Consider the following 25,873-nt stretch of genomic DNA (forward strand, 5'->3'; position numbering starts at 1 on the left):
GTGACATCAAGGCAATAGAAAAACTGATAAAGAAGAAAAATGAGTATATTGCTGCTTTAAAGAAACAATTGAAGTTGCCTCATTCATAACATCCACAGACCAAGGAGGTCTTAGAAAGCCAAACCCAGCATGAGGAAATGATGGATCTCATTCTTCAATTAAATGATCAATTGAAAGAAATGGAGAAGGAATTGGACAGTTTAATACAGTTGAAACAGGCCAGCCTTGAGACAGCCACTGCCATTGCTATTCCCACAGTCACTACAACAATTCCATCAACTTTGGCAGCTTCATTGGCCCCCACAGCTCCATTAGCTACAACACTTCTAGCTGCAACAACATCTACATCAGCAACAGGTTCAACAACAGCAGTAGCTCAGCCAAGTGATGAGGCAAGTAAACTAGTCAAAGCCATGGAGGACATGTCCATTCAGACCACAGAAATAAATAGACTCAAAGAACAGATAAGGAGTCTAGAGGATGAGAAGAAATTGGCCCAAATTATGCACAAAAATGAAGTACAGAAGTCAAATAGGTTGACTGAGAGGATGAAGAATTTGGAAAAAGAGTTAACATTGAAGGAGCCACTTGCCCAAGCTAAAGAACAACTATGGGCCAATATCATTGACTCTGTCAATGATATTTGGCCATCTATACAAGTCATCTTTGAACAAAATGATTTAGTCAAAGAGGCTACTGAAGCAATTCAAAGAGTTAAGGCCAAACTTGGAGACATGCCAGAAGAAGCCTCAAGAATAATCCAATTCCTTAACTCTAAAAATAAATATGAATTGCAAGAGCTGGACATAGCTGACAGAACTGGCACTATACTAGAGGTGAAGAAAATGCTCACTAAGAGGAATTTAATGATGCAACTTGAGGACAAATGCCAAACCACAGCGCTGGCTATAGGCAGGTTCATGGTTAAATTTGATGCTTTGAGGCAGAAAGCTCTGCCAAATCCCTTAGTAATAAATGACAGATTAATGCCACATGAAGACTACAATAGGAAAATCAGAGAAGTGGCAAGAGATCAAGCCAATAATTCATCTATGAAAGGGATGCATACAGGAAAGGTTCTGTACCAGACATTTGAGAACCTATTTTACCTCCAGCATGAGGTAAAACACCTTTTTGTGAATAGGCCCAGCTTTGCAAAATACACAGAAGCGGATGAAGTCTACAGAAGAATGGTAAATATCAAATTACCAGATACAGAGACTTGGGAAAAAGTAAATGATCTACTGTGAAATTGCAAAGTAAAAGTGAACACAGAGTAGTAAAAAAAAAGCAAAAGGTTAGCCTAGTCAAAGAGTATCAGATGAAAGAGTATCAGACAAAGGGCAAAGTAAAAAGAACAGTCAGCGTGGAAAACAAAGAGCAAAGGAGAAAAGACAACAAAAGATCTGACAACAAAGCCTAATAAACAGGGATAGATTGCAGCAGTTACAATCTGTCTCTATCTTCTTGCATGAAGATATTTCTTTTTCCTAGATTAATTCCCAAGACAGTTTGGGATATTTTGTAACTATTTTTGTATAAATACTTCATAATTTGAAGTATAGAGGGTGGATTGCTTGACATTACTATAGTTGTATTGATCTGAAACCTGAGGGTTTATTGTACCAATTTTTCAAGTCAGCAGACTGGACTGAGTAATAAAGACATTGCATTACATGATTCATGTGTTGGGCCACTTCAGTGAAGTATTTTCTGTTTGTCAAATTGTTATTTTCTTAAGTGTTTCACAAACTTGCATGTTATCTAAATTGAATGAAATAACTGGAAATTTATTATAGAATTTGTTTAAGTACACTCTGTCTTGAACAGTTAATCATTTTAATGTTTTCTTCTGATATCCAGAGTATGGAATCCTTCATTGCTCCCTAGTTTCGATTGACCTCTATCATTTCCCTCATTATCCGGTTTGAGGAACCCTTAATTGCTCCTTGACCCCGATTGAAAACCACTTCACCATCCAGCCTAAAAGATCTAAATTCACTCAGCTACCTTGCCCTGTAAACACTATTTTTAGAACTTGATCCAGTCCTGTTTTCTTGACACTTGACCCCATAGCCCAATGGTAAAAGACATCCCTCTATCCATCAAAGTCGGTGATTCCACCACCAACTCAAAATCAAAACCCAACCAAAGCTTAAATAACTAACCTAAAATCAATTAACTAAACAAAGTTAAATCATAAAGAGAGAGCCCTCTCTGAGCATTAGGAAGGCTAGATCCTGATCTCAAAAGTAGGTTTGTGGTTACCTCTATTATTTCTTTCATAACAACTCTAGGGAAATTCTCGAGTGATAACATGGTCGAACCGAAAATTGGTCAAACCGACTGGTTAGCTCCTTGAGATATCAAATCGGCCCAACAAATCAGATTGGTTGGTTGGGCAAGACCGATTGGGTACCAAATCCACTGGGTTTGGTACCAAACTAGTCGGTTTTTGGTTCCAAACCGACCGGTTAGGAAGCCACATGGTTGGGCATGTGCATGGCACTCCCGGGTGGTTTTTAGCAAGCCATGGTAGGTTCCCTTCTAAATATGGCCCCCTAAGCTTGTAAACTGATGCCTAAGCTCCTATTTACCTCTCACATTTGATTTCTAGTGTTCGTGTGCATATGAGATCTTGGACAGTTCTACAACAACATTGAGTTTTGGAGCAACAATAACAATTTTGTAGATTTTTTGTCATCTTGGAGCTAGTTTGGACCTGTCTAGTGGAGTTGGGGGTGTTGATTCCAATCTAGATCTGGTAGTTGAACCAAGCGCTGAAGGAAGTGAACCAACAAGACCAAGCATGGCACATGATGACTTGTGAGGGAAGAAATAGTCGTGTAGCTCGGCAAACTTGTGCTTCTAGTTCTACTAGGCCTAGTGTTGTTTCTCATGCTACTACTAGTACTGCTATCGGGGTTGGACATGAGTTTTGAGGAGTCCTCAAACTCTAAGCTAGATGCTGTTTATGTAGCTCTTGGTGATGATCCCATGTGTAGTAGTGGTGATTAGTTTCATGAGTGATCATGTCGATCAATGATTTGTAATAGGCTAGTGGCCTAGTAGCTTGAGTTGTAGCATTGTTTTTGGACTCAGGAGGCCATTTAGAGCCTCATTGTAGCATTTTTTTGGACCCTAGAGGCCATTTAGAGCCTCATTGGTTATGTATTTTGTTAGTGATATCATTGGTATGTATTTCACTTGGTGCCATTTTGTTATATGCACCCTTACATGGTATATAGATGAGAAGACTTTCCATATTGTCTCTAATGGTTTGGAATCATGGTTTGCAATCATAAAAATAAAATTTTCATTAAAATTAATTATTTTATGTATTTTTTCCAATTTCGGTTTATTAATTCCGGTTCAATCTAGTTTGATCGAGTTTTGGTTCGAATCACAATTAGATAGGTGATCGGTTCGAAACTTGGTTCTGATTTTTAAAACTATGCTTCATACATTTCCTCACTTGGCTTGTCCAGCGAGACTCATAGACTGTGACTCGTTCCTCTTCTCTGCGTGCAACTTGCAACTCACTCCATTCTCTTCCTTCTTGTATTCGTTGGATGTTTGGTTCGATTGATGCCTTCCATTGTTCCACTCGACTCCTGTTTATATATGCATCTAGCCATGAAAGAACGAGTGCATCCCTTAGACTCGACGACCCAACTCTTGCATGGGTCGACTTGTTGCATAATCAAAATGCCTTTGTTTTGCTCTTCTTACGTCGACTTGGTCTGTTCGTTGGGCGTGTTGGCTCGTCGAGCGGGCGCTCACGTTTTCATTTGGGTAGGTGCCCCTTTGTTTGGTGGCCCCATCGCACCCGTCGCCCTCGCTCATTACATCACGCCCTTTCCCATCACACGATGCCCTTGCCTGGTCTTGTCGCACATACACCTTTACACAATGTCTCTGCATGACTCACCCTTGCACAACTTCGGTTGGGCACCTTTGTGTGCCTCGCCATGTTGACTTCGGTTTTTCGCCACTTGGGCGTGCCTTCATTCTTGCTCAAGCCTAGGGGCCTGACAGATACTATAGCCACAGTGGAGGCTTTCCCAACAGATCTTAGGGATTAAATAACCCAAGTGCTTCCAGGCTAAATACCCCCCTAAGGGCTCTACTATAAACTCCACCCAAGGATAAATGTTCAACAATTAGGGTTCTAGGTGAGATAAGATGTAATTCCAAGACAATGAGTTCAAAGGATCCTATGTCTGAACCTAGAGGGCTTATGAAGTCATGGAGAGGCTCAAATAGGTTCCCAAACACATGTTATCTTCCAACATTTTGCTTCTTTGTTTTTTTCCATTTGCTATGATTTTCATGCCCATGAGCCAATGCAAGGGTTTTCTCCATAATTGGACAACAAACTTCATTTTTCTTTTTTAACTTTCTTATGCACCTTCTAATTGCCATTTTTCATTGCAAGTAATGTAGTAAAAAAATATTTTTTAAAATGAGGTGGCTGTTATTTTTTGTGTATGGGGGTTTAATGCCAATCTTTTGTTTTTTTGGTGCCCTAGGTTTGAATTAATCCACTACAAATATGCCAAAGCCCTTGGACCCATTTTGGGACTATGGGGAAGTTGATGATGGGACAAATCAGGGATAACTAACATGCAAATTGTGTGGGGATAAGATGACAGGAGGGGTTATGTGATTGAAATACCATTTGGCTAGACTTCCTGGACATGAAGTTGGGCTTTGTTCGGAATTTAGTGCGGAGCTTATACAAAAAGCTCTTCAAACAATTGATGAAGAAGACAAAAAGAAAGAAGAGGCAGAAAGAAACAAGGTTGAACGTGTAGGTAAATCTTTTGGGATATCTTCTTCCGATCTTGAGGCAGAGGGGCTCCACAATGTCACCTGCTCGAGCTAATGTTACTGGGAGTGGGAGGTCATCGTTTTTTGTTCCACGAACCGCACATGGAGCACAACCTTCCATAAAATTAGTTTAAAAAAAAAGGAGAAGCAAGAAGCAGATAGAGTTATGGGGAGGTGTCTTTTCTGGAGTGACTTACGTCTCAACATCACCGAAACCAATCCATTTTGGCGGCCAATGTGTGATGTTATTGCTATTGTGGGACCAGGGTACAAAATTGCTACATATGAGGAGTTGCGGGGGCCAATCCTTCAAGCAGAAAAGCATGACATCAACTCTAGATTGGCGGAGTTGAAACAAACATGGGAGGTGTCTGGATGCAAAGTGATGTTTGATGGTTGGACAGATAGGAAGGGTAAGACCCTTATAAATTTCTTGGTACATTGTGATGTCTGATGGTTGGACAGATAGGAAGGGTAAGACCCTTCTGAATTTTTTGGTACATTGTCTTAAAGGTACCATGTTTATTAAATCAGTGTATGCATCAACACATATAAAAGATGCAACATTGATATATGAGTTGTTAGATGGGTTCATCCGGGAGATTGGTGTGTAGAATGTGGTACAAATCATAACAAATAATGCAACTAATTATGTGTCTGCTGGCATGATGCTTATGGAGAGGCACCACACATTGTTCAGGACTCCATGTGCAACACATTGTATCTATTTGCTGCTTGAGGATATGGGGAACTCTCCTCCATCAAGGAGGCGATTGATATGGCTAGGAACATCCCCAAGTTTATATGTAACCATGCTTTTGTTCTTAGCCTCATGAAGAGATTCACTAGAAACAAGGAGTTGCGGTGTCCTGCAATCGCACTTTTTGCCACCAACTTTATTACTCTTTAGTCTTTGCTTCAATGCTAGTTTGAGTCGAAGCAAATGTTTGTTTCTAATGAGTGGCGTGATTGTAGATACAGTAGGAGACAAGATAGGAGAACCATTGCTAAAATGGTGTACACTGACACATTTTGGTAAGGAGAAAAAGAAGTGTGCTCAATTAGTGAACCTATAGTAAAGGTTCTAAGATTGGTAGATGGGGAGAAGCTTGCAATGGCTTATTTCTATAAGGCCATGGATAGGGCCAAGGAGGCCATCCATGCTTATTATGCAGACAAGGGTTCTGCTGGGCTTAATAGACAGATGATGTTATGGGATGCGATTGATAGTTGGTGGACATGGATGCTTCATCGACCCATTCATGTAGCAACACTCTTCCTCAACCCTGCATTGTCATACAAATGCGGCTTTGATTTTGATGTTGAGGTGATGGAAGGGCTCCATTCCTGTATTCATAGGATGGTACCTAATCTTGAGCTTTGTAGCAAAATCAATCACGAGATATAGTTTTATCGGGATTGTGTTGGCCTATTTGGATTTGATGATGCTACTAGGGAAATAACCCTTTTCATGCCATGCAAGTGACAAGTCATGACTCATTAGAATTTTCAATTTAGAATTTACTTATTTATAATTCTAGATTTTTTAAATTCAGTTTTGTTTTATTTGAAATTTTAATTATGTTTTAAGTTTTTTATTTTGTTGTAGATATTTGGTGGTGAAGCTATGGTGGACGGGCACCAAATTTGCAGAAATTGGCCATAAGTATCCTGAGTCAAACCTGTAGCTCTTTAGAGTGTAAACGCAATTGGAAGCGCAATAGGTATAACTTTGAGCTTCAGCCTTCAGTTGAGCAATTACATCTATTGTAATTTTACTTAATGGCCCTTAAGTGTCAAGAGTCAAGACTCATTAGTTTTTTTGGCACTCTTACAGGTTGGAGTTCTCACGCCTCAATGATTTAGTGTATGTGCATTACAATCTCCGAATTTGAGTGAAGCAAATAGAAAACCCAATGGATCCAGATGCCATATCCTTGGACAATATTGACGTATTGCCTCAGTGGAGGGTGGAGTCTGAGGTACCCATCTTGGAGGAGTCACCTACATGGTTAGAGGAACCATTAGGACAGGGGAAGCAAGAGGAGGAGGACTCGGGGGAGGAGCAACACGGGGAAGAGGAGGAGGAGACAGTGGGAGCATCGACGTTAGCACCATCTGCTATAGATATAGGAGAGCACAGCTCTGTACCTAGCAATGATTATTTGACATTAGGTGCAGGGTCAGGACCTTCTACTACTAGGCACAGGCTTGGCAAACAGCCCATCATGTTTTCCTGTAAAAGGGGGAGAGGGAACTGATCTCAGATAGCTAGCTACTAGTTTTATTTGTTTTGCTACATATCACTGATGATGATGAGATACTTTTATATATGTGATGTTATTTTGTATTGGTTCTCCACATTTGAGTCCTTGATTGGACAATTATCAGGGATCAACTTATTGCCTTTGATGTATCATTTTTATTTTACATCCACTACATCATATATATTAGTGCTTTTTTTCATATTTATATGCCAATGTGTTTATTTCATGTTGTTATTGCTTTAAATGTTTAAAATCTGAAAAAATGAATATATTATGCATTTTTTATGTTTGCCGATATTTTCCGATATTTTTGCCGATATTGCCAAAAAGATGTTTTCAGGACCATCGCCAATATTTTGCCGATACTGATATTTTCAACACTGGCCCAATGCATATAATATGTAGGCTTCTATGGCTGTTCCATGATAATGCCATTTATTGTTGTTATTTGTTATATCACTGCATCTTTCATCATTAAAGATGAATTAACATGCTTTCAAGATTTATTTTAGATTTTAATTGAAATACATTCTTGATTTTGGAGTTTCATTGCTACACATTATGTTTTTTTCCTTCGGTTCTGTTCTGGGCTTGATTTAGCGTTCATTCATCTGTTGCCGAGGTGAATCCCTTTGCTGTGGCTCTCAGTATTGGCTTGGTCAATACAAGGCATTATTGTTAAGATTTTATGCCTATTCTTATTTCATGATAAGTACTTGACTTGCAGTAAACATTCTGAAACCTAATAGGTTCTTTGTCTTTGGCAACAGGCGTCAGCAATACAAGCTGGTAGAAATGAAACTTCTAGCCCAGCAGAGAGATCTACAGGTGTGTTACTTATATTGCTTAGGTCACTTGACTAATATCCTTGGAATGTTTTTTGGGTGCCAATAATTGGACATGAAAGGTAGTGCAATAAGAAAAAGGAGGGCCTGATACAAATTTCATCTTTTGAACTGGTTGCTTGTTGCTTTGTTGCATTGCCTGACTTCTATAGATTGTTTAATTCATTTGCTAATACCCTTTAGATTCAAAATAGAGTGAGATTTTTAGTTGTTTAATTTTATGCAGGCAAAGATTCCGGATATTAAGAAGTGCCTAGAAACTGTGGAAGCACTGCTTGCTAAGCAGGGTACAGGCGAGGTTTGCTATATTCTTTTGATGCCTACTTAGACGTTCTCTGTGCATTACTTTTAAGTTTTCTGGAATGTATATGCGAGAGGCTTGACAAATATCTAGGTTTCCGATTGCATATTAGCTTCGTCATATTGGTGTAGAATTGGGGATGTTTGCATTGTGCCAATTTTCAATGTTGCACTCAAAATTGGATACATGCATTTATATAAAGTTACCTTTGCAGATTGGTCCTACTGTAATTTTCTCTTTCAAATCACAGAAGGATGACATATGCAAATTAAAATCCTTGGGCAGCTATCCCACAATGGAGGTGTGGGTGCCTTTGTGGTCTTATGGCCATATCATTTCTGTGGTCTGGACCAACATTGTACCCATAGCTGCATGGATACTTCTGCATCCCCCCTCGCTCAAATTCAGTACTTGTACTAGCATAATAGCATCATGAACTCCTTTACAAAAAGAAATTTTATGAAGGAAAATTACTGTATCCACATGGCTGTATTTTTTTTAACATTCTTATTGCACTGTACCTGTACCCTTTCGCATACCCAGACATACCTACGCATCATATGTTTTTTTTTCCTTTTGTTCAAAATTTATTTGTTCTATAAAAAATATTTAATGGTACTATAGACTATGCTTATTGGTTTCCAAACAATCTGCATTTCTCTTATGACCTCTAATGAAGGTATATTATCCCAGTTGTTGTGGCTTGTAATATTCTCTCAGGAATACCTCATATTTCACACCAAATTTCTGATTTTTCTTGTGATGGTCTTTGTGAAGTTTCATCAAGCAGTTTGTGGGTTGATGGCTGTCGATGTATTTTTAATAAATTTCAGATTATGCAAAGATACACAGTGCCAAGATAGTGCTCCCTAAATTCCTCCCTATAGCAAGACACGGTTTATATTATTCAGACTCCAGAGAGAGAGAAACACCATAAATATGCACTATATATCAGTCAGAGATATCTTTCTCAACAAAAGACAAATCAGAAATATTCAGCAAAATACATATATATTTAAAGTTCTGAACTGATAAGATGTCTGTCCAATACAATATGAAGTTATGAACAATGAACCTGGGATTTGCTTCAGCAAATTGATGCTACAGGCTAATGATAATTCTTTTGGATGCACAGGAGCAATTTGCCAACTGATAAGAGAAACCAGACTTGAGGATTGCTATAATTCGACCTTCTTGACAAGCTGCTACAGCACTGGAACTCACTCTGAGATGATGACAGTTGGCTCTTTTCTTCTGATGGAAAGAGGCTGGCTCAAGAGGTCACACTTCAGTTCTGGACACATTAATTTCAATCAGAAATAGAGAAGAATTCTGTCCTCACTTTGGCTTTAAACGTTCTGAAATGGATACCACATACCCAAGGCAAATCCACTTGACCTCTTAAAGTGCTGGAAACATACCAATTCCACTAAATGGAGGATTTTGATTGGTGGGGGCTATTTTCCGCTAAATGACTTTTTGCCGCACCTTTAATAAAATAATATTTTGCCGCCCTTTTCCAATAAAATAATGTTTTGTCACCATTCTCCAATAAAATACTATTTTGCCACCATTTTCTAATAAAATAATATTTTCCCCTTTTCATTAATTATAATTGACCCTTTTATGTAATGTCAACAAAATTGGGCAAGTCAGTAATTTCCTGCACTCACAAAATTCAGGGACATTACATGGCTTCATCAAAAGCTAGATACTGCATCAAGTTGTTTGTGGCTAGCCTATTGTATCAAGTTTGGAAAGACAGGCATCAGATAGAACATCAGTGTTGCAACCTACCTGGTCTTGGCTCTTTTCAAATTGCCTTTTGTTTATACGCCCTTTTGAGTGTCATTTTTTTCTGTCTTGTGAAAATCTTTTCAGTAGACAGGAAACCTGCAAATCAGGTGGGAGCCTGAATAAGCACTTATAAAAGATTTTGTTGGGGACCTTTATGAAAACCCAAGGACCTCTTAAGGATATTCAATCTAGAAACAATAAGGCACCTTGTGATTATATGCACAGGCCTGCCTTGTCAAAGTATATTGTACATGTTAGCGTTTTCTTCTATTAGCATTTGGAAAATTATTTGAATTATTGTTTGATTAAAAAGACTGCAATCATGTTTTTATTTGAATTGGGTTTGGAAGCGAATTAAAAACATTGGACTGCTTCAGCTACATCATTCTTACTCAGCTGACATTAACAAATCACATGCAGGCAACAATAGTAGATTTTGAAGTTGCAGAAGGAATTTACTCTCAAGCCCGTATTGAGGCAACCAACTCAGTCTGTTTATGGCTCGGTGCAAATGTTATGCTAGAGTACTCATGTAATGAGGTAGCGAGTCATTTTCCTCCATAACAAACTTTTAATTCTATTGCATGGTAAGTGTGTTGTAAGTGACATTTGATGGCGTGCAGGCATTAGATCTTTTGAAAAAAAACCTTGACAATGCTAATGCTGGTTTGGGAGCCATTGTGGAGGATTTGCAATTTTTAAGGGATCAAGTTACAATAACAGAGGTATTTATTTTTAATTTATTATTGTAGTGTAAGCTCTCTTAGTTTTCAACCTTTGGTATCTTATCAGCAGGGTTACTTTGATCGTTTTCCATATGGTTGAGATGACAAAGAATTATAGATGATCTGTTCTAAATACATGTTTCGAATTATTGTAAATTTCTCACAATGATCTGTGGTCAGGTAACCATTGCTCGGGTTTACAATTGGGATGTTCACCAGCGCAGAAAACAACGACAAGAAGAGAAAGATGTGTGATTCTTCTGCATGCCATTTTTCTGCAAATCAGTCTCAAATCACTAATTTTGCATGTGGCCACATTGATACAAGTTTTGTTTTGTCATCTGCGATGTTCCTTCTTGCATCTTACATCTTACGCCATTCCTTTTGGCCTTTATCCTTTATTATCCTGGTTGCTTTCAAGTTTCATCTATAGGCATTCCAATTCATTAAGCTAAAAAGGATCTATCATATGGTATAAAGTATCATAACTGCACACATGTTTTTTGGATACCCTTGGAAATGATGTAACTGGAAATTGTATCTGAGCTTGTTAAGTTCTACACAGTTTGTTATTTTTTATGATTCTTGGAATGAATCTACTTGTTGATTAATTACACTTCCAATTGCATTTTGATTGACATTTATTTCTGTTCTCCGCAGTTAATTTTAGTTAGTTTTTCATTAGTCGTGCCTAATTTGTGTTTCGAAAATGGTTATGAATAAACAGGGAATGACCTCTTCTGAGCTTTAGATTTGATACTTGAATAAACAATAATTATTTTCAATTCAATCTTTTGGTCACAAAAACTGTTCCATACACTGCTTAATTTTATCTCTCGCTGAAAGTTGAATGTGCATCAGGTGATAGAAACCAGGCAGTGTTCACATAAGATATATTCCATCTTTGGAACCTTTTTCAATGAACATTTGTTAATTGGATTGGAATCTGGTATTTTACTTCTGTTATCTAATATCAGAAAGGGTTGAAGATTATGGAATGATGAAGACTAACTTTTTGTGATCAAATATATATGCTAGCGAGTCAGTGATGGATATGAGTAGAGGTTGATCATCAAGGAGGTCAAATAGATGATAGTGGATGGTGTCAGAAAATATGATGAAAATTGTTTGTGATGTTAATGGTTAAAGATTTATCATGTAGATGGCAATATGTACCAGATATTTGTGACTGTTGGTCATTTTTAGTCAAGCCTAGTTTCAGATTAGAGCTTGGCTTGTCTAAGTGCATCAGAATAAAAATATGTAGCATGACACAAAATCAAGATGCAAGGTCTTTCCTCTGTTTATATCGTTCGTTTCGGACAACCATCTATTAATATGCATCTTTGTATAATGCAGATTATGTCTGATAAGATGCTTTGACTTTGTTTTAGATGTATTTTATGGCTGATCTTTGGAATTCGGCATTAGGATTCTCATGGAGTTTGAAGGCCTTCTGAAGCAGGATGAAACAGCTGTGGATTTAGTATTTTCAAATCTTTTTTGGATGTGTCGTGCATTCTTGTAAGACCTCTGAAATCATTTAATCATCTTGCTATGCATCATTCTCAGAGCATCTTTGCCCAGATAAACAGGATGATGGAACTAACCATTGTTCCAACTCAAGTATCCTAAGTTTTAACTGTTTTATGTACAAAAACTAGAATTGGTTTTTACTCTCATCTGCTTGGAACTAATGTGGAAGTTATTGTATTTTGATGTTTTTGGAGCATTTATGCATGCACATCTGATAGAGGCACTTGCAACCATTTTGTGGAGGCACTTAACACATTCTCTATGAAATATGCGGGGTGATATCTATTGCCTATGTTCGATGTCTTTTATCTTTGCATGCTAATGGTTATATCAGGGTTTTCTAAAGTGAAGGCAGAATTCACCATGCTAAGAAATCCAAAAATATCGAGATATTTTTAAACAAATTAAGCATGATAAGTAATTGTCATACTATTTTTTTGTTTTCTCAGTTGGATTCCATCGAAATACAAGTTTCAACTCAGTGGTAGAGTTATCCAAAGGGGAACTTTACTTTCATGATTGAGCAAGTTATAGGGTCTTTAAGATTATAATGATGCAAATTTGCAGTTTGGAAATATACTTCTCATGATTCGACTAGTTAGAACGCTCAAATTCCACAAAATTAAGGGTTATTGATTATAAAATTTGTTGGTGTAATGCATTGTGAAGTATGATCAAAGCCCAAAAGTTTGATGGACAACTCTATTTCCACATCCAATTTTACTGGCTTTTCCTAAAGGATATCATACATTTGTACAACCACCCACTTTGGAGCCCCAAAGAAAAATTATGCTAATTCATAACACTCATGTAAATCGATAAAAATACCAACCAGTGATGAATTGGCCCTATAGATTTGAGGTATTTCTTTCTTGTCAAAAAAGCAATCAGTCCAACCAAAGATAGTGATTTGAAGCAAGCTAACAATTATACAAGCCCAAACAAAAAGTATTTCAATCTCACAATGTGTTTGTGTTTCTTTTTTTTAAATAAATGCTTGTTTGGATTGAGGGTAAACATTTGATGCAGGCCTAACCACTTATTAGTGATAAGTCCGCTTATCCGTGCCAATGGTTTTTTTACTGAGGCTTAGGCGCTCCCTTCAATCCCATGATGCATTTGAAGGCCCATTTCCAATAGCTTATGACTTGTTTATAGTTGTTGGGCCATGAATACGACCACTTTGTAACACTTATTTCATTCATTTTTACTCTTCTCTATTATATCATCTATTATAATTTATCATTTAAATCCATTTTATAAATGATTTATGCTCTTATGGATGAATATTATTTATTCTCTTTTATTTCTAATAAATTGATGATTATGCGTGATTTTATCAATGATTGTTTTAATAAATCAGTTGTAACATTATTCACCATTTTTAGCCTCCAAGATAATTTCCAGATTGAAGACTTGATCATTAAAAGTGCCAACTCAGAAATTCGCTGGAATAAGAAGTGATGGTTTTGCGGTTGAGATTCTGAGCAAATGAAGCAGAATCTGGAAAATCTGGAACATGGGTTTTGTCCAGAACGGACCCAATTAACTTTAACAAAGAACGGTTTGCCCAAATTCGGCTTGTACTGAGAGAAACGCAGGGTTCTTTGAGCACAATTTTCTCAGATTTATTGTTGCGGCCGTCCTCCAAATCTCAGCTGCAAAGCCAAATTCGTCTTGCTCTTGTTGAAAGCTGGATGGAAATATATCTTCTTGTTTATCAATTGGTTGGAAACAATCTAATTTTGTAATAGAAATCATGTTGTACTTATCTTGATTGTAACTGCTCTCTGATCTTTCTTTATTTAAATCACAACAGAGATCAGAGAGGGGGGTGATTTCAGAGGGATTCAAATGATGGAATTGAGGATGAATTAGAGCTTCAGAATTGAGGATGGCAGAGAGAATGGATAATGGCTGAGAGATTGAGAGATTTCTTGTTGTAATCCACTGTAACTCTGCTATGATATTTTAATATAAATCTAGTTGCCATTTCATCCTTGATCCTGAAGTAACCCAGCAACATCCGATGGCGGCTAAGGGCCCAGCCTCTGGTGGAGTACGCTGCTGCTGTATTATATCTTTATGCTTCATGTGTGGTTTGATTTCTTTCTTTTACTCTGTTCAGTAATCTGATGCACTTTACTGTTTTACATATCAACGCTATTATATATACTTGATTGGATACTATCGTTATCTGCAACATGAATGCTATGTTATCATTTTAACTTTGTATCGCATTGTTGTTCCTTTTGATAATTGATATAACATTGCTGTTCTTTACAGATTGTCATTCGATTACAGATTAACCGTGTTGTATGTTCCTAAATCGGTACAACTGTATGATGTATTCTTAAATTGTCACTGTTGTTTATTCGGGACTGCTGTTCCGTTACAATTGCTGTTACTTTATAACTGTGATTCATGCATACTGTATCGAAGCTCGGATTACTGTCCCTTTTAATGATAAGTGTGTTGCGTGCTTGATTTGGATTGTTGTACATTCATATTTAGTTGCTGTTCCATTTCTGAATTGTTGTTTCATTTCAATTGCTGGTCTATTTCAAGATTGCTGATTTGTTGTTTCATTTACTTGCCATTTCTTAAGGACAGACTCAGGCTGTAGTGAGTGTCAGCTTCTGCTATTTGGCTCCCAGACCTCTGATCTGCTCCCATCAGTTATGAAAGGGATAGGTTATTGCCACCAAACCCTTGGCTGATGTGCTGTTCTATTTCATTGTTATTTCCTTTACTTGCCATTTCATTTATATTCATCAAGGACGATCTCAGGCTGTAGTGAGCCCCAGCATCTGCTACCTAGCTCTCAGACCTCAGATTTGTTCTCATCATCTATGAAAAGGATGGGTTATTGCTACCGAACCTTCGACTGATGCAATGCTTGGTGTGATTTAGCCTTTTGAAGTAGTTAAGTTGTAGACATGCACCCATTTACTTTGTTGTTCATTTCTATTGATTAATTGCACTAGTTTGCTTTTAAAGAGTTTTCCTAGTTTACTTTCAATGGCAGCTTTAGTTCAAGTTTGATTTCCTTTTGATTGCTTTAAAGCAGGACTGTCAACTGTAGAGAACATTGGTTATTGCTTCCTCGTTCCCAGATTGATTGTCTTGCTCCGGTTTGATTTCAATTGCATCAATCTCTAGAGGAATGAGTTATTGCTACTGTATCCTCAATTGATGTTTGCTGAGTGAATAGTTGGATTTCAGAGCATTTGAGTTTATGTTATTGTTAGATTTCTTTTTTAATCATTCATTTACTTTTGTAGCTTTTAAGCACTATACTACAAAACATTACTCTTGAGTAAATAGCCGCCTCAGACTGAGTACACTCTTGAAATAAAAAGTCGTCCCTGGGTTGATAATTAATGTGAAGGTAATTAGGAGTTTATAAGACACCTTTTTTTCGCTCCACAATAGTCAAGTGCAAAGGTTTGGTTTAAATCCCAATTTTTTGTGTTGTTTCAAGCAAAGTTGTTTACTCGTTCATACTACCAGTGCTTGGTTCTCAAACCCAATTTCCAATCATGATTGAGGACCAAGGTTATTCATAGATCCAAGAGCTCATCTCAACACATGCTCGGGTCCTTTCCTTATTCTTCAAGCCATAACCACCACAGGCCAAACATTATTATAGAACCACCACAACTGAGCTTCTTTTAATAGTCACCGAGACCAAGCGCGTGTTAAGAAATTTAGGGCATGAATAGTTAAAAGAATTCTCTGCTTGATAATTGCTTGTGTTCTACTTTTACTTCTTAGCTTATAGTCTTTTTTGTCATGCTATTATTATGTTATTTCCATCAAGACAATTACCAATATGCACAATAAAGACAAGTGACATAGTATGTAGGCTTGTCAGCCAGGGCCAAAACCTCTCACCTCTTGAGCAGAAAACCTGATCAAAATTCTTCTTCTAGATCTTCAATTGATAAGTACCAAGACCATGACAAAGACCCTTGACTCTAGTATCCTCCCAAGAACCTTGTCACTAACCTTGATGCTTTGCCTCTTCCCTTTCTCGACTTTCTTCTTGATCTCGAACTGCTCTTCTCGACTCCTTCTAGAGAAACTCGGTCTCTATCCTTCACACTGGCTTCGACTTCTTATAGAGAAACTCAGTCTCTATGATCTTATTGGCTTCCTCTAGAGAATCTCGGTCTCTAGATCTCTATCTTGGTTACTCAGAACAAGTACCCCAGAAGAATCCTTTCTTCGCTGCCTCAGAAGAATCCTTCCTTCGGTATCCCAGAAGGAACTTTACTTCGCTGACCCAGAAGAATTACTCCTTCGTTGACCTGTAAGAATTACTCCTTCGTTGACCCTTAAGAGACCTCCTTCGTTGCCCCAGAAGATATCTTCTTTGCTGCTCCAGAAGAGACCTCCTTCGTTGCCCTAGAAGAAACCTTCTTTGCTACCCCAAAAGAAACTCTCCTTATCACTTCTTCGCACTTCTCTTTGTAGCCTTCTTCTTCGCACTTCTTCATCGAATGCTTGTCAAGTTTCTTTTCTCTAAGTGAGGTCGAGTGTGGCTATATTTACACTTAATCTCTTGTCCTTTAGGCCGACATTATCACAAGAGTTAGGCCAATTTTTTCTAGCATGTTCTTCCATTGTTGTAGGTCAACTTGAAGAGGATAAGTGACAAGGTCTTGGAGGATACTTTACATAGACAAAATTGATCTTTTACAAAGTGTAACATGACTTCATTACATGATAATGACTCTATCATTTTATGACTAGATGACATAATTTCTAAAGACTCTCAATGGGAGTCTTGACTCAAAAATAAAATCTCTTGCTCATGAAACCCATGAAGCAAGCAATACAATATATATATATATATATATATATATATATATATATATCGTTTTTACATCTCATTACATAAAATCATAATTACATGTCATTATGAAGATTGAACCTAGTTACACTTTTCAACAACGCGCACATATATGAGCTCTTGGCGCTTTTAACTTCCCTGCAATACAATAAACTCTCATGACCTAGGCCTTGCTCCTTAGTTTGTCGGCTTGTACACATCATCCCGAGCCCTTTTGTTCATGCACAATTCTTTTATTCGCGAGGACACATCATCCTAGGCCTACATCACCCCGACCTCTCCAACTATGTGCACAAGGGAAGCCTCCAGGGATAGGCTCCGAGATTTCCCTATCAAGTGTTGATCTCGGCTCCTGTTAATTGTTGTTCCTGACCCCTTTTTCAACGCGTGCGAGCCTTTTGTTTCTAGTCAAAGCCAATTGTATTGGTGGGTCCCCTTGTTAGTCTAGGTTTACAATAAAAACGTTTCACGCTATCGCCACTGTCTACACCTTGGCTAACCTCCATATCAACATGGTCCTCGTCTACTTGACTGCTCCCTTAAGTGCTTCTCTCTCGTTCTTCCAGTATGGAACCTCCAACTTGACACTCTCAAGTGACGACTTTTCCTCTGAAAGAACTAGGGAAAATTTTGCAATTGGGCTATTTTTTTGATATTTTCTAAAAAAAATATTCGCCAATTTGATTAAAAATTCACCTATTTTTTACACATATATGCTTAAATGGATATTCACCAAAAAATTACCAATTTTAATAGTAAAGTATATGTTTTTTTTTATTGAATATTCATCAACATTCTATACATATGAATTTTCAAATAAGGAGATTCGCCTACAATACTATATATACCGTCACAGAACTCAAGTTTCGTCTCCTAATGCTATCAAGTACCATACTTCCATCAGGGCTAAACAAAACTAAGTGTTGTGCTCCTCTGTGCTTGACTTCGCCTCTATACTTCGACTTCAGATCTGTTAATGTGCTCGACGCTCCTCTGTCACTCTTGCAACCTCCTACTCGCACAATCATAATACAAACTTTATTGCTCTGGGTCTGCTTATAGAATTAATACAAGTCTGGGCATGGACTAGATCCTCTCCATGTTTTTGTTATGCTTACTTTGATTACTTATGCTATAAAGACTTTGATTAAATTGGACCGTTGATCCTATATACTGATCAATGATCAACAAGAACTTTCTTCCACTGTAAAGAGACTCTCACCCTCATCTGCATAAAATGTTTTCCTCTTGAGCTTAACTTTCCTTGACCAACATTATGCTCGTATACAATAATAAATTGCAATTACACATTATTGTAAGCAATAGACAAAAGCTTGTTTACACAAACTTCAAACACTCAGACAAAGTTTTCTTCTATTAATAAAATATACATATACATGGATTTACAAAGGTCTCTCTTGGCTTGATTTACATTACTTTGGCCCTTCCTGGCCTTTAAGCCTCTCAACTCTCTCTCTATCATTCTATCTCCTCTCATTCTTTTTGGCTACATAATTATATAAAGGATTTTGAACTAAATTCAAGTTCATATCCATAATTTTCTCAATAGACTAACCACTATACCTCTTAGATCTATTTTTCCCAAGAGATCTAACCCTATGATCTTTCTAACTCTCCCAAATATTCTCGAGACTTCTCCTATTTACAATGTTTATCACTTGTATACATTTTCTCATGAAAACATAGGAAAATACAATTAAATAACCCCTATCTCTAGTCAAAATGTGTTTTGTCTCGAAGGTAAGATGCTCCTGCATCATACTCCTAAGAAAATTCTCATGGTCTCTTGACCGTGTGCCGTTATGAGTTGCTAAAATCCCCTTGAATGCCAAATCTTATGTTGTAGCTGATCATTTGCTCTATCGTGTTGTTGCTACTTTTCTATTGTCTTTTTCCTTCTTTCAAGCTCCCAAACTTTATGCTATCATTCTCCTCCTTCCTTGCTAATGTGGACTCGCTCAGTTCTCTGCAACTTGCTACCATCCATTCTTTTATGTCTAAAATGCCTCCTCTGAGGCCCTTTCAACATCAACTTCCTCATTTATTCAATTTCGATGTTTAGTTTGTCCTCTGGCTGGTACATGTCACTACTTCCCCGCTGAACTTTGTTATTGTTGTCCTCCACTGACATTCTAATGTTTGAAGCTTCCTTGATCACCACTTGTGTTTCTTCATCTTTTCCAAAGATATCAGATTTCTTTTGGGACTTATTATTGCTATTGTTCATTAGTTGTTGTATTTCCTCCATGGAAAACTTACAATTATCTTCCTTTGAACTGCTGCAATCCATTATAATTTCATTTATTTCGCATTCCATCTTTGGGTTGTTCAATCAGTCTTCTAAAAATTTCAGTCTTGCAACAACATTTTCCATGCCATCCGTGCCATCATTTTCTACCACAACAACTTTCATTAATTGTCCATCTTTCACATCTTTGGATAAAAATTCTTGCTTCGACAACTTTTTTTTACCAATTTGTTGTCCATCATCTTTGCACACAACAAAGTCAATAATTTGTTCATCATCAACAAGTCCTGTGTCCACACACCAGTTATCAGATTTAAAAATAATTTGGCCTTTATCTTCCGTCAATGATTTGACCATCATGTACTGCTCCTCTAAACAATATGTAAGGCTTTTGAATGGTTTCTCCACATCATCTTCATCACAATCACTCTCTCTAAGGATCGATCTTTGTTTTGGAGCACAAATGTATCCTACTTGAGTTGCTCTGAGCTTCTTTAACCAAGTTCTGATCAAATGCCACATCTTCTTCCTCAAATTTCTTTCATACAATTTCTTAACTGACCATTGAGCTGGTTTCCTCCTCAGTGTCCATCTACAACACTAGTCTCTTTCTTTGTCTTGAAACTACTGCTTTATTCTATTGATCTTCGCTCTTATCTCAACCATTTCCCTTTCCATTTCTTTACTCCTTTTCTTAGCAATTACCTTGACATTCTTCTTTTGGTTATGGCCTTGCTCTTAACCCTTCACATAACTATAAATAGTTGTCTTCATTTTTTCTTTCAATGAGCTCCCATTGTCCACTTGTGAGTTGCAACAAGCCTTCTCCATCTTCGTAACAAGTCTACTACTTGTCAATAATACAAAGTTCTTCTTTTTGGCGTCCTTTGCTTTTTTCTCTTCCTCTTGACAATTTTACCCACACTCACTGTGACACTGACTTTTGGCAACTTTTACCCAACCTCTGTTGTTCTAAGTTGTCTTCTTCTAGTTCTCTGCAATTGAACCTTCTCTTGAGCAACCTTGCTCATTAGCTTTCAAATCTATTAGGCTTCTACTTCCTTGATTGTTCACTTTCTCTTTTGAAAACTTGTGTTGTCCTCTCTCCTTTTTCAACAATTCAATTTTTCTGTTGGGGTTCTATCACAATTCCTCTTTCTCATGAGAGCTCTACTTGCTCCCTCTTTCTCTTTCACAACATTGCTGGCTGTTTGGGTGATGTCAACTTCTCCCGTTGATGTCTGCTTGAACTTGCAAACATATTCTCAACCTAGAGTTATCATCAAAACATTAATGCTGGCTACAACCCCTTCAAGACTTTTCCCTTGAGATTTTTCTGCCTCCTCGTGTACTCTAATGTCCATATTCTTCCTCTTAAAGAACAACTCAATCTATTCTATCTTCTTTTCAGAAAAATTTCTCTGCAATCTTTGTCTACAAACTTCTTCCTATAATTTCCACTTCTCAAAATATATTCTTCATCTTAAAGAACAAAATTTCCAACCTTTCTTGAAATTTTTTCGCAAACCTTTGTAAAATGAAAATAAAAAAAAATACCTGTGTGTTTTAGAACTCTTTATCCACTGGCCTTCCTCCGGAAGCTGCCTAATTACAACGCCGGTCTTTCATTTCTCTTCCAAACTCCGTCCTCTTTTAGTTTCAGGGTTTAGAGCTTTTAAAAACTTTGATACCAAATGATGTAGGCCTAACCACTTATCTATGATAAGCCCACTTATTTATGCCTAAGGTTGCTTTACTGAGGCTCAGGCGCTCCCTTCAATCCCATGGTGCATTTGAAGGTCCATTTCCAACAACTTCCAATCCGTTTATAGTCAAACCCAAAGGTTTGGTTTAAATCCTAATCTTTTGCATTGTTTCAAGCAAAGTTGTTGACTCATTCATACTACTAGTGCTTGGTTCTCAAAGCCAATTTCCAATCATGACTGAGGACCAAAGTTCTTCATAGATCCAAGAGCTCATTGCAACATACGCTCAGGCCCTCTCCTTATTCTTCAAGCTAAAACCACCGTAGCCCAAACATTATTGCTGAACCACCACAACAAAGATTCCTTTAATAGTCACCAGGACCAAGCACTCACATATATTAGCTCTAGACGCTTTTAACTTCCTTGTAATATAATCGAATCTTGTGACTAGGGCCCTGCTTGTTTGTTTGTTGGCTTGTACACATCATCTCGAGCCCTTCCATTCATGGACAGTTCTTTTATCCATTGGGACACATCATCGATGGCCTACAACACCCCGATCTCTCCAACTAAGCGCGCAAGGGAAACCTCCGAGAGACAGAATTTGGGATTTTCCCCATCAAGTGTTGATCCCGACTCCTGTTAATTGTTGTTCCCAATCTCTTTTTCAATGCATACAAGCCTTTTGTTTCTGGGTGGAGTCAACAATATTGTCGGGTCCCCCTGTCACTCTCGTTCTTCAATAAAAAATGCTCCACGTTATCCCAACCATTTACACCTTGGCTAACCTCCATGTCAGCGTGGTCCTCATCAACTCGACTTCTCCCTTAAGCAATCCTCTCTCGACCTTTCAGGATGGAACCTCCGACCCGACATTGTCAAGTGGAAACTTTTCATATGACAGAACTCAAGTTCTGCCTCCCGACGCTATCAAAGTAACAAACTTCCATCGGGACTAAAAACCAAGTGTTGTGCTCCTTTGTGCTCGACTTCGCCTTTGTACTTCGGCTTTAACTCTGTTAATGTGCTCGACGCTCCTCTGCCACTCTTGCAACCTCCCACTTGTGCAATCGTAATACAAAATTTGTTGCTCTAGCTCTAGTTACAGAATTAATACAAGTAAGGGCATGATCCAGATCCTCTCCATGCTTTTGTTATGCTTACTTTGATTGCTTCCATTGTAAATATTGATTAAATTGGATTATGATCTTGTATATTGATCAACGATCAACAAGAGCTTTCTTCCACTGTAAAGAGACTATCGACCACACTTACATAAAACGTTCTCCCTCCCGAGCTTAAGTTTGCCTGACCTGCATTATGATCATATACAATAATAAATTGCAATTACACATTATCACAAACAATAGACATGAGCTCGTTTACACAAACTTCAAACACTCAGACAAAATTTTCTTCCATTAATATATACACACATACATCAATTTACAAAGGTCTCTCTTGGCCTAATTTACATTAAATCCGGCCCTTCTTGGCCTTGTGGCCTTACTTGGCCTCTAAGCCTCTCAACTCCCTCTCCTCTGTCACTCTTCTCTATCACTTCTCATTCATTTTGGTTACATAATTATACGAAGGATCTTGAACTAAATTCTAGTTCATATCAACAATTTTCTCAATAGACTAACCACTATAGCTTCTAGATCTATTTTTCCCAAGAGATCTACCTAACTCTATGATCTTTTCAACTCTTTGAAATATTCTCAGGACTTTTCCTATTTACATATTCATCACTTATGTACATTTTCTCATGAAAACATAGGAAAATACAATTAAATAATTAATTAGGGAACCGACTCCCTTGGTAAGACCCTTATCTCTAGTTAAAATGTGTTTTGTCTTGGAGGTAAGATGCTCTTCTATCAACATTTCATTGGTTTATGGGTAGGTAGCAGTGTTGATAACATCGATATCTTTTCGTCGATGTCACAAAAACACAATATTTTTATTCCCCAAAAAATTGCCTACAAAAATTTGCAATTTTTTCCAAAACATTGTGATTTTCACCATTTCTTCGTGCCACGATAGAAAAGATCACTTAGTTTGTGGACTTGCCGGGATTTAAGGCGATTTTGAGGTGTTTTCCCCTCATTTTTGTTTGGTTGTTGTTAGAGAAGGCAAAAGGAGAACTTGTGGTCATCTTCAAGGAGGGATTGAGGGCCAAACAATCGCCATCATCATCAACAAAGTATTTTAAGTGAAACAAGGGTTTAAGTTCATTTGTGAAAGCATCCAAATGATATTGTTATCTTCCATTCACATGTATGTTTTTAAATCTCCCCATATTAATTATTTTTTCCATAGCTTTGAGCATGCTTGCTTGTCGTTCCGCTTACCTACATTTTCCCTTTTTTGTCATTTTTCCATGATTTTCATGCCCATAAAACAATGTAAGGTTTTTTTTTATATAATGGTACAACAACTTTATTTCAGTTTTTATGCACTCTCTTATTGCCATTGTTCATTGCAAATAATCTAATCTAAATTTCTAAGGATTTTATTTTTTAAATGAATACGGTGTTATTTTTTTGTCTAGTGGGGGTTTAATGTCATTTTTTTTGTGTGTTTTTGGCATGCTAAGATTGAATTTTGAAGTTGCCCATTTCCATTGCAACTATGCCAAAGGCCTTGAACTCATTTTGGTAGTATGGGGAACCTGAATATGGAAAACTGACAATGATTGAATTGCAAATTGTGTTACTAAGATATGACAGGAGGGGTTGGCAAGCTGAAATACCATTTGGCTAAAATCCTAGGGCATGATGTTGATATTTGTAAGTCTTCTAGCTCGAAGGTTATGAGAGTTGTCCATGATGCAATTTATGCTAAAGGACAGAAATAAAGAATAGGCAACTGCAAACAAGGCTGAATGTGCAGGTCGATCTTCAAGGCTATTTACTTCTGAGTTTGAGGGTAGTGGGAGAGGATCCATTCCTTCACCTACTAATAGGTTATCATTTTTTGTTTCATGAACCGAAGTTGGAGCACAACCTTCAATCAAGTGAGTGATAAAAAAAAGGGAGAAGTAAGAAGCATACATGGTTATGGGGATGTGTCTTTTTTGGATTGACATACCTCTCAACATCACCAAAAATAATCCATTTTGGTAGCCAATGTGTGATGCCATTGCTACTGTTGGCCTAGGGTACACTAACACTACATATGAGGAGTTGTGGGGGCCAATTCTTCAAGCATAAAAGGACATCAAATCTAGATTGGCAGAGTTGAAGCAGTCATGGGAGGTCTCTAGATGCACAATGATGTTTGATGCCTGGATCAATAGAAAGAGTAGGGCTCTTTTAAATTTCTTGGTACATTGTCCTAGAGGTACTATGCTTATTAAATTAGTGGATGCATCAACATATGTAAAAGATGCATCATTGATATGTGAGTTGTTAGATGGGCTCCTCTAGGATATTGGTTTGCATAATGTGGTGTAAATCATAATAGATAATGCAACTAATTATATGGTTTTTGGTAGGATGCTTACGGACAAGCATTGCTCATTGTTATGGATTCTATGCACTGCACATTGTATCAATTTGATGCTTCAAGTTATGGGGAAACTGTCCTTCATCAAGGAGGTGATTGACATGGCGAAGAGCATCCCCAAGTTCACATATAACCATGCTTTTGTTCTTAGCCTCATGAAGAGATGCACCAAAAAGGAGTTGTGATGTCTTGTTATCACATGTTTTTCCATCAACTTCATTACTCTTCAATCTTTGCTTCGATGTCAATTTAAGTTGAAGTAAATGTTTGCTTGTGACGAATGACATGATTGTACATACAATATTAGAGAGGTTGGGAGAGCCATTGCTAAATTGGTGTACATTGATTCCTTTGGCAAGGAGTAGAAGAAGTATGCTTAGTTAGTGAACCTTTAGTAAATGTTTTGACATTGGTTGATTGTGATAATCCTGCAATGACTTATTTGTATGAGGCCATGGATAGGGCCAAAGAGGCTATCTGAGCTTATTATGTGGAGAAGAGTACCCATGGGTTTAATAAACACATGATGTTAGGGGATTTGATTGATAGTCAATGGAAAAGGATGTTCCCACTACCCCATGTTTTTCCACGATCACAGTGTCTAGGATAGAATCTTAAATCATTGACGCTACCCAAACCAAGAATCACAACGAAACTACTTTTCACAACGGAATATAAACAACAACATATCTACTAGTGCACAAAATATACACAAATTTTTACACAATTTTGTACAATTCTTTGTTATATTAATTCAATTGAATATTACAACAGTTTAGGGCTCCTGTACTAGAGACAATTTCCCTCATACATCCACTGATACAAGATACAAAACTGGGGCTTGGTGTTAGTCCATCGACAACCAATCTACCCTCAACAAGATACTCTGACCATTTGGTGATGTAGCATGCAATCACAATGCCTCTCGATTATACCTTGTACCTATGCGGTCCTTTAGCTCCCGATGTACAACATTGCCTCTATCAACGATCCAAGTCCATCTAGCTACTGAACCTCGACTATCCAATATGTTCACTAGTTGTGCCTTAGTCCATCAAGGTAACAACACATCAAGGCTCTAGTCGAGTTGTTCATAACTCCGTTTGTGAACAACTCTCATCTGCCCACTGTTGCTCCTAAGCTACTTAGGGACTTTAGTCCTTATAGTCTTCTTGTACTGCTCCAATGAAGACTAACATAAGGCATGGAGGGCTTCCACCTATTAC

General features: G+C 37.6%; 1 protein-coding gene across 1 annotated transcript in view; it reads left to right on the forward strand.

Annotated features, from left to right (window-relative positions):
* The window catches only part of PFD3 (prefoldin 3), an 86,563-nt gene extending 75,179 nt beyond the window's left edge, over window positions 1-11,384 (forward strand). The window contains exons 2-6 of the mRNA XM_089385215.1: window positions 7,871-7,928; window positions 8,172-8,243; window positions 10,464-10,583; window positions 10,667-10,768; window positions 10,949-11,384. Of these exons, the coding sequence (XP_089241341.1) occupies window positions 7,871-7,928; window positions 8,172-8,243; window positions 10,464-10,583; window positions 10,667-10,768; window positions 10,949-11,023 (427 nt within the window). The 3' untranslated portion in view covers window positions 11,024-11,384. The remainder of the gene's footprint in view (window positions 1-7,870; window positions 7,929-8,171; window positions 8,244-10,463; window positions 10,584-10,666; window positions 10,769-10,948) is intronic.
* Window positions 11,385-25,873: the final 14,489 nt, after the last annotated feature.

The sequence above is a fragment of the Pinus tabuliformis genome, chromosome Q (assembly GCF_031772625.1).
Source record: "Pinus tabuliformis cultivar Carrire ecotype Pingquan chromosome Q, CPIR1, whole genome shotgun sequence".
NCBI lineage: Eukaryota > Viridiplantae > Streptophyta > Pinopsida > Pinales > Pinaceae > Pinus > Pinus tabuliformis.